At 38.4% G+C, this 13,770-nt stretch overlaps 1 protein-coding gene across 6 annotated transcripts in view; it reads left to right on the top strand.

Annotated features, from left to right (window-relative positions):
* The window catches only part of DMD (dystrophin), a 743,617-nt gene that overhangs the window by 655,123 nt on the left and 74,724 nt on the right, over window positions 1-13,770 (top strand). For all 6 annotated transcript variants that reach the window (XM_058535613.1, XM_058535611.1, XM_058535614.1 and 3 more), the window contains one exon: window positions 1,231-1,388. In XM_058535613.1, the coding sequence (XP_058391596.1) occupies window positions 1,231-1,388 (158 nt within the window). The remainder of the gene's footprint in view (window positions 1-1,230; window positions 1,389-13,770) is intronic.

Raw genomic sequence — 13,770 nt, 5'->3', positions numbered from 1 at the left:
AAAGAAAAATAACCAACAGCTTGTGTTAACCACTTAAAAATGTATTTTGGATAAAATAGAATATTTCTATGGGCTTTCCTCCTTTAAATATTGTGGCTACTTGTTATAGGCTAGCTTATCCTCTAACCTTATCAGTGGTATAGTAGCAGCATGTCATCATACTAAACTGAATCATTAAGGGAGCTTCGAGTCTGTGTTTCAAATAACTACTAAGAGGGAACACGTTTTGAGGTTGGCAAAACAAAAACATTAACTAACTTCAAACTGGGCTATTTGAAAATAATTCATAATTTTGAAGAAACATCTGTGTGTGTGTATTGGAGAGATGGTAAAACGCTGTGTGTGAGATCTCAATTTTGTTATTACCATCTTAAATATCTCATTAAAATATTTAAATTTTTAGAGTTTAAGTGACTTGTGAGTAGGAAAAGCTTTCTTAGGTTTACTTTTTTGGCAACTTTTATTTAAATACAAGGTCTGATTAAAATTATTGTATTTCCAAGAGCAAAAGATATGTTGCAAGTGTTTGGTGTGTTCATTCATTCTGTGAACCCCTGTGTATTGGGCACCTGCTATCCTCCAGGTACTGCTGTTCTACCCTAGACACTTCTGGTACACAGTTGACCAAGATATGGTCCTGCCCTCAAGGGGATATCATTCTTCAGCTGAAAGGACAGACACATATTAAATCATTGACAGTGTAAAATGATATGAGCTGCTTACAAATATGTATAGCATCCTATGGGAACACATACAAGAAACTCAGTGATCTTACAACTTCATAAAGAAGTCCCAATTTAGGTACATTTCTTAATCTCTGATGTCCAAAGGGGATCGTGCTTTGGGCCAGTTATATGGTTCTTAATGCTAAAACATTTATTTTATGATAATGGTTATGTCCTATATGTAAAACATTTCCCAACGGATTGTGTTCTGGCTTTGGAAAAATTCAGATGTCAAGACTATATGTAATCTCTCATTTCTTGCAGGGCTGTAGTTTATTTAAAAGTTGTTACACTTCATATATACACAATGATGATAAACTTGATCCATAAAAATAAATAATAAATGTCCAGATTAGCGTACAGTAGAAGTAAGTAATCCCTCTCTGTGGGAATATTGGCTACTCTCGAGAATTGGTACTGGAATTGAGTTGGTTGTTAGGTTCTGCTAGCGTATACTTGGTGCTGCTTTTGATTGTTGCAATTGACGCAATTCTTCCTTTTGTAGACCTTTTTAAGCAAGTGGCAAGTTCAACAGGATTTTGTGACCAGCGCAGGCTGGGCCTCCTTCTGCATGATTCTATCCAAATCCCAAGACAGCTGGGTGAAGTTGCGTCCTTCGGGGGCAGTAACATTGAACCGAGTGTCAGGAGCTGCTTCCAATTTGTAAGTTATTCACCTTCTTAAGTAACATATTTATCTTTTTTGTGTTTTAAAAATTAATTTAAAAAACACAGAAATTCAGTTTCTCACATTAGCTCTTCTGTAGGCAGGTAGGTAGGGGATTTTTGATATTTGAAACCTCTGTAGGTAATGGCTTCTGGAACTCTGGGTTTGGGGAAAGAGGATGGTGCAGAGGAAGAAAAAGCAATCTCTCTGCAGCAGGGACCCCATGGTTACTAAGGTGGAGGAGGAAAGGGAGTTTGCGGTGGTTCAGTGAGGGAGGAAATAAATCTCCAGCCATAGAAATCCTTTGTAAATAAATAAAATGACCTTTATAGGTGAGTCTCTTAGGTGAGTCTCTTAGTCTCTTAGGTTTTTTTTTTTTTAACCTAATTCTATCATTATAGCCTCCTTTTCAATGGCTGTTGGTAAATAGTTGACATAGCTATCTTTTTTTTTTTTTTTTTTTTTTTGCTAAGGAAGATTCACCCTGAGCTAACATCCGCTGCTAATCTTCCTCTTTTTGTATGTGGGCTGCCACCACAGCATGGCCACGGACAGACGAGTGGTGTAGGTCCACACCCAGGAACCAAACCCGGGCTGCCGAAGCAGAGCACACCGAACTTAACCACTAGGCCACCGGGGCTGGCCCTAGCTATCATTTTTTTTTTTTAAAGTTTTCCTTCTGTAGCTTTGACATTCTTCTACTATTCCAAGGCCTGGATGGTGACTTCCCATAGTCTTGTAACAAGGTTGGAAGTTTGTGCTCTACTAATGTCTGTCACTAGCTCAACACACTCTTGTCCATTCTCTTTATCCTGCCCCATTGCCTTTTCCACACCATAATCGGTGCCCCCAGAAACACCCTCTTCCTCCCAAATGCCTGAGCACACCATTGATCAACATTTAGGTTGTTTCCGGTTTTTGATAAGGTAGGTAATGCTGCAATGAACATCTTTATGCACTTAGCTCTTTTCTTTGATTGAAGTTTTTTCCTTAGGATAGATTCTCAGGAATGGGATTACTAGACTAAAAGATATAAACAGTTTTTATGGCTTTTAATACCTATTACCAGATGACTTTTTGTCAAAAGTTGTTTCTATTTGTAATACCACCGGCACTGAAGGAGTGAGATATTTGCAGTATCACATTAGGAGTGTTCTTATGATTTTTTAAAAAAATACTAAGCAGACCTATTTTTCTTATATGCAGTTTCTCAATCCATTCTAATCTCATTAACGATAGAACTAGCTGTAGAGATAACTGGGTTAGACCTGTATGTAGTCTTTGACCACAGACTAGGATAAAACTATAGAAGGCCTCCTGGGCAGAACATTGTGAATATTTAGATGTTTGTTTAAAGCAGTTTGAGCATTCATTTAATAGTTAAGTGGGCAAATTGAGTGAGTAATGCACACATAATAAGCCCATGTATGTAGAGTTGGATGTACTGTTTGGATTGTTTTGCCAAAATTATGGCAAATTAGCTGTAAATATAAAATAGATGTGGAGAAATAAATGCATTTTTTTCACCTCATACTCAAGTCTCCCAAAATATGAACAGACTATCACTACCTCTAGATTTTTTTCTTACATGTGGCTGCATTAATATTTCTACTCTAGAATGTAGACACAAGTAACTTTCATACAATAAATATTAATGGCCACAAATAGTCCACATTCATTTTGGGTTTGTAAAAATCCAATTATAAAACAACTTGCAATGACATGAGTTTTTCTTTCCTAAGCATTGTTTTCTCTTTAGTCAAGTTTTAGTTCCTTTTTATGTTCCGGTTGTGAAACTCACACATGTTCATATATGCATATATATATATATACACAATTGTGTGTGTATTGTGACTTGGGTTGAGACTAAGGGTCCAAACACAAACCAACTGTTATCTTTATTCAGACACAGTTTCTGCTGCAGAGTAAGCTGGGCTGGCTTCAAGGCCACTGGAGCCATTGTCCTGTCGCCCCACAGTACTGACTGTGCTGCTGCCAACATCATCAGGCAGCCACCGCCACCCTCACTGCAGACTCTGGCTCGCTGTCCCTTTTTTTTAATTGAAATATATTTGACGTATAACATTGTGTAAATTTAAGGTCTGCAACACATTGATGTGGTACATTTATATACTATGATTGCCATTGTAGCAATAGTTAGCACCTCTATCATGTCACATAATTATCATTTCTTTTTGTGGTGGGAATAAGTAAGATCTAGTCTCTGGCTCTCTTGAATTTGGTTGCCCGGATAATGGGCCCCTGAACACATGCTCCACAGCTCGTGCTGCCTGCTTATCAGAAGCCAGGTTCGTTCCATGTCGGCCTGTTGCGTCTTTTAGCTGGATGCTTGCCTTCTTCACTAACCCCATGCCTCTTGTTTCACTATGTCCCTGTCTCTGTAATAGCAACACTCTCTTCTCAGTGTCAAAACTTCAAACGCAATCCACCACTCAATCGCATATTTGTTGAATGCGTCCTGGCTAGCCAGTCTCCAAGCTCTTGGGAATGTCTCTTGTGAGCTTGGGGGGATATCTGTCTAGATAGTAACAGTGGTAACAGGTGGTTTTTACTATCTTCTCTCTACTATTTTGGATTTTCTTCTTTGTCCCTTTAGAATTAGAAGAAAATTAGTAAAGTGCTAACTTTTTTTTAAGAGGAAGAAACGTCTTTTGTTTGATTCCTTTTCGTTGTCACTCTTACACTGTTTTCAGGCCTTCTCCTCACGTGTGCAGATTATTGCACTGTCTTCCTAGCAAGTCTCCTCTCCACACCCTTGATGCTTTCATTAGTCTTATGGCTCTTGTACTGGTTTAAGAGAAACGGATTTACTGTACGACAGCATCCTTAGAAATCCTAATTTCTCTATTCAACTCGCAGACCTTTCCTAATCTGTTTCCATAACCGCCCACAGTTGGCTTTCACTACCATGAAATGGCTTCTCCCTACCATTTGTACTTACCATGCTTATAAATAATATTGTTACTGTTGCTACTGATAATAATACTTGAGCTTTGTTCACATGAATTCTCTCATTTAATCCTCACCAACTCTTTGAGGAGAATAGAATAGGCAGGCTTTGGGGTTTTTGTCTTTATTGTTGTTTAAGTGGATGAACAATTTACCTGTGCCCCTAAAGTCACTCAGCTGCTGGAAGAGTTTCATTCCTAGTCCAGCGTCCCCACCCCCCGACTCCCCATTTGCCACCTCATTCCCAAGTTGAAATAACAGGCATTTATTCTGGGTCCCTGCTGGAATAAGAGATGCTGTAACAAAACAGGGAACATACGAGAGTTGGGGGGAAGAGGAATCCTCGTTTTAAGAAGTTGACTGTTGGCAAGTTAGATGTTTCTAGTAGGAGGTTGTACACATTCTGTATGTACACAGTCAGGCAAGGTTTATTACTTAGATTTGGGGATTCTCTCAACTTGGTAGTAATTTGCAGTCGGGTTGAACAGATCCACTGTGCATACTTACTTCAGAATCCACGACGTCCTGGCGCGGCTCAGCCAGGTGCTCTGGCAGTCACCTTGTCTTTCGCAAGTGCATGAAAATGTGATGTTTGCTGTACGGAGAGAGAACAGGAGTGAAAATGCCCTGTGCCCTTTGTTTGAAGTGTAAGACCTTGGGAATGGGGCCAGGCTGGTTCCTTTAGCAAGCTTGTGCTCGAAGGCTGCTGTTTCTAGCAGCCTAAGGAAATGGCAGTGAAGTACTTATTTCTCCTACAAATGCATTCCTTGCATTGCAGAGGGAGCAGATGACTTCAGACTGTAGTCCTTTTATTTCCTTCGTTTTCTTGTCACCAGCTAGAAAACTTACTTCTTTTCTAGTTGGTACAGTTAGAAAGGTGTAACCTCTGATTCAGACAAGAACCTGGCAGGGGCAGGGAGGGAGATGTGTTTTCATGTGCAGTGCCCTCTGGATGATCTTTTAAAGGTTTCCTCAGCCTCTATCCATATCCTTCCACTGGAGATGGATAGTGGTGATGTTTGCACAAAAATATGAATGTACTTAATACCATTGAACTGTCCACTTAAAACTGGTTAAGATAGTAAAATTTATGGGATGTGTATGTTACCACAATAAAAAAATTGAGGAAAAAACCCCCAAAACCTGGAAAAAGAGAGAAAAAGAGAGAAAAGGAAATTGCCAAGTCCAAATAAAATGTTTTGCCCACTTAAAAATCGGTATAGGTCGTTCAAGGAATTATCCGGTAAGGCAGGAAGTGAAGTCATATCTGTGGATATTAAAAAGGAAAATTCACTATGAATTTATGGATTTGACAGTGGTATCTTCATTGACACTAAATGAGGCAATAGGATAATGTTCTACATTAGAAGCATACGGCAGTCAACACATTTACTGGGAGATCGACTCTTCTGGGCACTAGTAGAAGTAAAGTTTTGAAACTAGTATGTTTTAGAAATATAGCTTCAATTAATGCATCATCAGGTTGTTCCTCTTTCATATTCCATGGAACATTCGTGTTGACAGAGTAGATTGATCCTTATGACCTCAGTAAGGCCAGGCCTGCCTTGGCAATGAGTCACACAGACTGCCCTAAAAGAACCTTGGACATTGGCCACATCTTTCCTTTTTCAAATAAGAAAACTAAAGCCCAGAGAAGCAGAATGAATATATTCTACGTCCTGCACTTATATCATGTCAGAACTCGACATCAGGCCTGAGTTCCCGATGTTCCAAGCTAGTATTTCCTTCTATCAAAGCATCTGAGTAGAAATAGATGGCTTTACCCAGTTCAAATACTAGACTGGACTAAGAAAGTGTTAATGTGATCCTGTACGTGAATTTTAGGTTATAATAGGATGGCACGGATAAGTGAACACCCCTACCCCTACCCCAGCACGCATGCATACACACACACCCACACCATGATCTTTATTTAAAATTCTTGAATCCAAATTCCGGATGTATAGTCTACCTTCAAATAAAACCAAATAATACTTCCTTTTTGGTGGGAAAACTTTACACTTCTAAGTGACTCCAGAAGAGTCATGTATCTGTAAATTGGTATTTGGCAGTGCCCCTGAGAAGTACCACCTCCCCCCCCCCCGACCCCAACCCCTGTGACAGTCTTTGTAGTATTTTCTTCTGTAAACATTTTAAGGACTTGATTGCTTAGATAGAATTGAGTATACCAACTTTATATTCAATACACTTCACCTATAAGAGCTTAGGTGTCAAAATCTGTTTATTTTACATCTGTTTTCTGCCTCCTGTTGTATTCATGCATTCAAAATAAATAAGTTGCTTTTTCATCTGTCTTCTGAATTTTTATATTCATGTGACAAAAATGAATATCTATGCATAGTTGTTGTAATATAGAATGATATCGAAATGAGAATAAAGTACAACCTCAACTGTTGAGAACAAGTATATATATACATATCTCATATATAAATAATAAATTAAATTATTCCAGACTATGTAGGGTAGCAAGTGGCAGAGTGGTTAAGCACATAGGCCCTGAAGCTGACTGCCTGGGTTCAAATCCCAGCTCTGCTATTTGCTGGGTGTGTGACCTTGGGCACGTTTCTTAACCTTCCTGGCCCCTAAGCTCTTGAGGTGGTTGTGAGGCTTAAAGGAGCCAATAGAGGCAGAGCACTTAACATTGTGGCTGGCACGTAGTAGGTACTCACTGATCATTAGCTATGATTATCTAAAATGTAGCAAGAGAATATCCCACCAAGTTGACAATCCCTTTTATCTATAATCAAGCATCCGTAGATTAGATTTTAGAGACTCTTAAGGTTCTGTTTTCTCTACAGCTGTTAAACTACCATGCCAGTACACTTCTTAACTGGTTTGACAGCATTCCCCATGCCAATTGACCACATTTTATATTTTCTATCCTTAAAATAACTCCTAAAAATTCCACTTTGCTTAGGTTTCCTTTGGCTTTTTGTTCAGTCATCAAAATATGGGCCCTTAGGTTCCACAGACATTCTTTTCATGCCCCTTCTGGACTGATGGATACTCACTAGTAACTAACTGAGATACTATAGAGTTACTATAATTTGGTATTTACAAACAGAGGTAGCAGCACCAAGCTACTATTGGGCCTGCTCATGGAAAGTTAGGTAGAATTCCTGCAAATTTTTAGGAAAGACCTTTTATCAGAGTATTATCAGTCTTGAGTTTACTACTGGTTTTCAGTTGCTGCTGTTGGCTTTTTTTTTTTTTTTTACTTATAAGCTGTGATGGGTTTAGCTTCATAATTATCCATTTAATTTGTTGTGGTGTGGTTATCTTCTCAATGTGGAGTGATGGATATTTTCTTCATCAGTATTTTGAAGATAGTTTGTGTTGTAGTTGAAACCTATTTCATTCATACACTTATTGCCAAGGAAAAGTGCATGTCATTCTGTTTCCCTCCTCAACCTTCTAAAGTAGTACTTTGTTGTTATGACCAAATTTTCCTCCTTCCTTCCTCCCTTCCTCCCTTTCTCCTTCCCTCCCTTCCCTCTCTCCTCTGCTCCTCCCTTCCTTCCCTCCTTTCCTACAAAAGTTGAGGCAGAGATGCTAATGAAAAAAAGTTTTTTGAAAGCCATGCTTTTAGTTGGAAGAGTATCCTGGATTCTCTTTCATCAGTTCGCCATTAATTCACACTGAAACTTACCCAAAAAGCTCATGGAAACAAGGATATATGAGTCCAACATTTACCATTTTATTTTTTTCCATGTTTGTCACTGGCTTGTAAATTTTATTTATTTTTTTAATGGAAAGTTCTTTCCACAAAGATTATTTAAGATGAAGGGAAGTGCAAAACTTCTTCCTGGGATATCCTTATCTGTTTGTCCAGGGTCCTTAGTGTGTCTTGATCCTCTAATCTAACAGCTAGAATTTTTTTGTTTTGGATTTTTTGGGGCATTTGATAGAATGTTAAAAATTTTCTTTCTATCTTGTCTTTTTTTTAAAGCTACATTTAAAAAAAATAGAGTAAAATTTATTCTGGTGTTCAGTTCCATGAGTTTACACGAATGCATATAGTTGAGTCACCACCACTATAGTCAAGACACAGAACATTTCCATCACCCCTAACATTCCCTCTTGCTTTATGTCATCCCACCTGCTCTCAGTCTCTGGAAACCAACACTGTTTTCTGTTCTTATACTTTCGCCTTTTCCTGAACTGGATTTTAAATGATTGTAGGTGGCAATAGTAGAAGAGTTTGTTATATCTTGTACTTGAGCATAACGTGTCTTGATACATACTTGAGAAAGTATGTTCCATGATATCTACAGAGAAATATATGTGCTTTACCATGTATATGTGAAACTTTTCTAAGTAAGAACTCTCTATAAGTTAATAACATTGAATATACTTAAGGATTTGCATAGATTTAAAAATTGTTCTTATGGTCCTGGAGCCGTGGTATTAAGTGGTTTATTAGTCAGGTGGAGTGGAGAGCCTGAGTCCCGACACTTGTCCTCGCACATGTAAATGAAGAGTGGATAATCACCATGTGTTTGTTATTGTGTGGGCTGATTTGCTCTTTAATGGGTGACTCAGAGTCCTGATTAATATTGAGAGCAGTGACGGCTGGCCTCCAACCTGCTCCTCATCTTCAGAACTTGAAATAAAATACTTGATTTCTACCCAAGACAGCAGTTATGGGAAGTCTTTTACTTCTTGTCTCACAAACACAACTCTTGATCTCTTAATCCTTATTTCCAACCAGAAAAATTTCTGTAAATATGGGGATTCTTAAATTCCTTTTCATGGCTGAAAATTCACAATTAAGTATCTGGGAAAAGCACATCTAGCCAGAGTGTATGAGGGGACGCTTTAGGAACAATGAAGCTAAGAGAACAGGCAGGAAATCAGTTTGTGTCAGATTTGTGTTTTTTGAGAAAACTAATCCTGAGGAGCTTTTTGCATTTTATACCATTGACATGAATGCCATTTCCCCCTCGTCTTTCACAGTTATTAAAGTCACTCTTACCCACCCTCCTGCCTGCCTTGCCCTCCTCCATGAAGGGGTGATTTGGAAGAAACGGTGGTTTCCAACCAGCGTTTTATTTTGGAAAAATTTCAAGCATAAAGAAGAATTGAAAGGATAGTTTAATAAACACCCATCCTTCTCATACCCATGGTTAGCATCTTCCCCCATTTGTATTTCTCTTCCTCCCCGCTCTGTGTATGTCTGTATTTGAATACACACACACACATTTTCCCCCTTTACCATTTAAAAGTAAAAGGACCTTACAGCATAAAGCATAAACCCCTAAATACTTCACCATCCATCTTTCTTTAAGGGACTTTCTGCACCTAACTGCAATACCCTCATCACACACAAATTTAACATCAATTCAGTAATGTCATCCTAACATGCAGTCCACATTGAAATCATCCCATTGGCCCAGAATGTTCCTTATAGCTGGCTCTTTTCTTCCTGGAGCCAGTCAAGGTTTTTGTCTTGCATTTGCTTGTCATGTCTCTGTATTTTCACTTAATCTAAACAGTCCTCCCACATTTTTTGTTTTTTCATTCATGACATTGACATTTTTGAAGAGTCCAGGCCAGTTCTCTTGAAGAAAGTCCCGTATTCTGGATTTTTCTGGTTGTTTCCTCACGATTAGATTCAGGTTAAAATTTTTTGGAAAGAAGATGATAGAGGTGATGTTGTGTACTTGCCACTGCCTCACATCTAGAGGGACATAATAACACTTTGTTCTTACTGGTAACGCTAAGAACCTTAAGGTGATGCCTGCCAGGTATTTCCATTGTAAATCTATCTTTTTTCCTTTGTAATTAGAAAGTCATTTTTGTGATATTTTGAGACCCTATGAATCTCCTGTTCCTCAACAGCGTTTCACCTATGGTTTTAGCCTCCATTGATGATCCTTTTCTAATTCAATTATTATATTGGTGGTTGCATCATAGTTATTTTCTAATTCTACCATTCTTTCTGCATGTATTACCTGGTTTTCTTCTGTAAAGAAGAGCTCCCACTTCTTTTCCCCTCTTTTTTTGAGTATCACTGTGGACATCTAAGGTGATTTTGAATGTGCAGAGATGGGGGCTTCTCCTGACTGAACTGCCTTTGGATACTATTTTTGCCATGACATTGCTTAAGATGCCAGTGCATAGAACTGACAGTCCTTTTCCCCCATAGCAATGTAAACATGTGTCTAATAAATACATTCCCGTATTAACCAACTTTTTGTAGGAACGACAAGTTGACCAAAACATATAACGTGAGCGATGTGCTAATGAGGATTGAGAAACTCGTAGGCTTTTCTGTTTCATTTTTTCCTTTTTGCTACTTCAATATATGTTAGTCTGTAGCTATCAGTCCATGTAGCTCAGATATGTCATATAGCATCTAACGGTAGGAGGAAGGACATGTAATGCCAAAAAGAAGGGGGAAAGGAGGTGTCGAGAGGAGATATGAGTATGCATTTATCACAATGTGTTTTGGCTATGCACTTGTACCTCCATAGAGCTCTGAATAGATCAGCATAGAATTCAGTTCAAGATTTGGTACCTGGACAATGACCCAGGTAGGTCTTACTTAGATATCAGAATCTCTAGCACTCGCAGACAAATGAAAGATTCAAAGGATTTTGCACATCAGCCTGTATGTTCTCATAGGAAGTCACTTTTGTCATCCCTTTTGAAGACTCCTTTAAGCATACATAATTTAGTATTAAAATAATGGATAGCCTTGAGTTGTTTCCTTAACCTCCTTGAGCCTTTTTTTATCTGTAACACGAAGTTGAACAGATTGTCTCAAGAGTTACTTACTCCCAAGTTTCTTTGATTATATGCTAAAAGTTAGGAAAAGACAGAAAGGGAAATGGATTACTGTACTTATTTCAAAGCTTGGTCATTACCGGCAAAGTCTTACCTGATTTTCTGGGTAGCAACTCTTGTAACAGAGATATAAGATACAGAAAACAGTCTTGTACATACAGTGTGGCCTTTCACATGAGCCCGACTATTCTCTGAATTGAAGTAGCAGAGACTAAGAGCAAGATGTGAAAAAACGTTGTGTGGAACCTCTTAGAAATGATCCCTTGTGTCCCTATGCTAGTTTCCTCAGCAACTCAAAGGTAAAACACAAGTATCTTGTGTCTAAGATGATCAAAATGCTACCTTCCTTCTGTTTTATTTGTTACATGCAGGTTTTGTATAGTTTTATTGGAGATTTTTTAAATCACTCATTTGATTTTCATAAAAATTGGGATTGTTTGGAAGAAGAGTCATTAATATTCTTTACAGCTTGTTCTTGTTTCTCCTTTTATGTTCATTGCTAGTGCAGACTTCTCCCTTATGTAAAATATTCCACTGATGCCCTTGGTAGATTTAGAAGTTGTTAAAGAAACCGTAATAACAGCTCAGGGAACAGTCAGGAACTGCCTGTCCTATACCGTCTGACCCTGGCTAGCCATTCTCCTTGTGGTTTAAAATCTTTGTGTACAGACTGTATTTCACAAAACACTTTTGATCAATTTAAATTCAAATCTTTCCAAACACTAGGGCTTTTTACAATCAGGGCCAGAAAAGTTGGGTTGTCAGCTTTTAATACCACTACCTATTAACAATGGCAGCAACATTGAAATGGTTATTTGGATTTATGAAGGGAACATTTTCCTAGTGAAACAGCAAATGAAAATGGCCAGGAAGGAGAGATTAACCTTTTTAAAAATCTGTGGTTTGTCCCCGGTGTTTTCCATAAATTTACCTCTTTCTGTCAATAAGAATGTTTGGAAATTCTACTCATACATATGAATGTTTTCAATATTTATAGATTTATTATTTTTTCCTCGAAATGGGCAGGAACTCTACTAAATAACATGAAAATACACTCACACACACATATACACACACTCTTGTACTAGCTGACCTGCCTTACCTTGCTTGGGATAATTATTTGCCATGATTAAATAAATTTCTGCTATTTGTCCTGGAATACATTGCATAGAGTTGTCTATTTGGGAAGCAACTTGATTTTAAATCAGGGTAAACGATTTGAGAATGTTCCCTTGTGACTTCCAGTTTGGAGTTTTATATTTATTAGTTCTTTTTCTTCCCTCTATCCACAATCTATTAACCGGTGTGGCCTTTCTCTCCCCATCAGTAGTTGAACAGGCTTATCATGGCTTCTCAGTTTCCGTGTGGCAGAGGATAGCTGCCTGCCTGTTAGGTGCCCTGCACAGCTCCCAGGGCAGTCTGATGTTTAGTTAATAGGAATGTACCCATGTTGGTTTCTTAGGTTTGACAAATGAACCATGGTAATGTAAGATGTTAACATTAGGGCAGGGTTTCTCAATCTTGGCACTACTGACACTTTGGCCCAGATAATTCTTTGCTGTAAGGGGATGTACCCCTTACAGCAACGTACCCCCTACGTTGTTGGATGTTTAGCAGGATCCTGGCCTCTGTCTACTTGTTGTGACAACCAAAAATGTCACCAGATATTGTCAGATGTCCACTGGGGTACAGAATTGTCCCTGGTTGAGAAGCACTGACCTAGAGCATGGCTGCCTGCCTGTGAGTTTCCCTTCAGGGCCCTCAGTATGAATTTTGTGTATTCCTGTATTTTAAGCCAGATCATTCTAAATATATCCTCCAAATCCAGAAATAGACTTTTAGCCTTTGGTGTGTGATACCATAACAGACAAACCAACAGAGAGACATTACTTTAAAAACTATTTAAAAGTAAACATTGGGCAGTTTGAGAATGCACTTATTTTGTCTTCTGTTCCTTAGACAACCCTTATAAGTTCAAGTTTTTGCTTTTCAGGATGACTAGGCAGTTTTTTTTTTTTTTCATTCTAACCTCATTTAGATATTATACTCCTTCCTTTTATTTATTGTGATCACATTGCAGCTTAATTCCCACCCATCACTGAATTCAGCAAACTTTTATGGAGGGCATATAAACATAGTTCCTGTCTTTAAATAACCTGCAATCTAGGAGAGAAACCAGGGAGGTTTAGGCAAGTATTGTTTCTGGGACAGTAGTTCCTTTTTATCATCTGTGAACTACTGGATACAATCTCTTGCATAAAGTTTACTTCTCTTCATACTAATTTTTTCAATTTATTAAGTGTTGACATGGTTTTTCAAAAACCTCACAATTGAGATGCCAATTGCCTTCTCTTGAAAACAATGTATGTGTTTATGGTAGCTGGGGTGCAGGGCTTGCTGAGAAATCTTCCCATCACATTTCTTCTGTGGGCATGAATTGATACCATTATCCTGAGAGAAAAATGAGTATTCAGGTTGACCCCCTGGCAGCCATTTGTGGCCTGGTCCTTCAGTGCCTAAAGGTTTATGGAAAGCACAACATGAGAGAAACCTAAAAGTTATTCTGAACCCCGGCAAATCCCCTAACTCCAAACTTGCC

The sequence above is a fragment of the Diceros bicornis genome, chromosome X, assembly GCF_020826845.1.
Source record: "Diceros bicornis minor isolate mBicDic1 chromosome X, mDicBic1.mat.cur, whole genome shotgun sequence".
Classification (NCBI taxonomy): domain Eukaryota; kingdom Metazoa; phylum Chordata; class Mammalia; order Perissodactyla; family Rhinocerotidae; genus Diceros; species Diceros bicornis.
The sequence above is the reverse complement of the archived record's forward strand: the minus strand, read 5'-3'. Positions and strand labels throughout refer to the sequence as shown.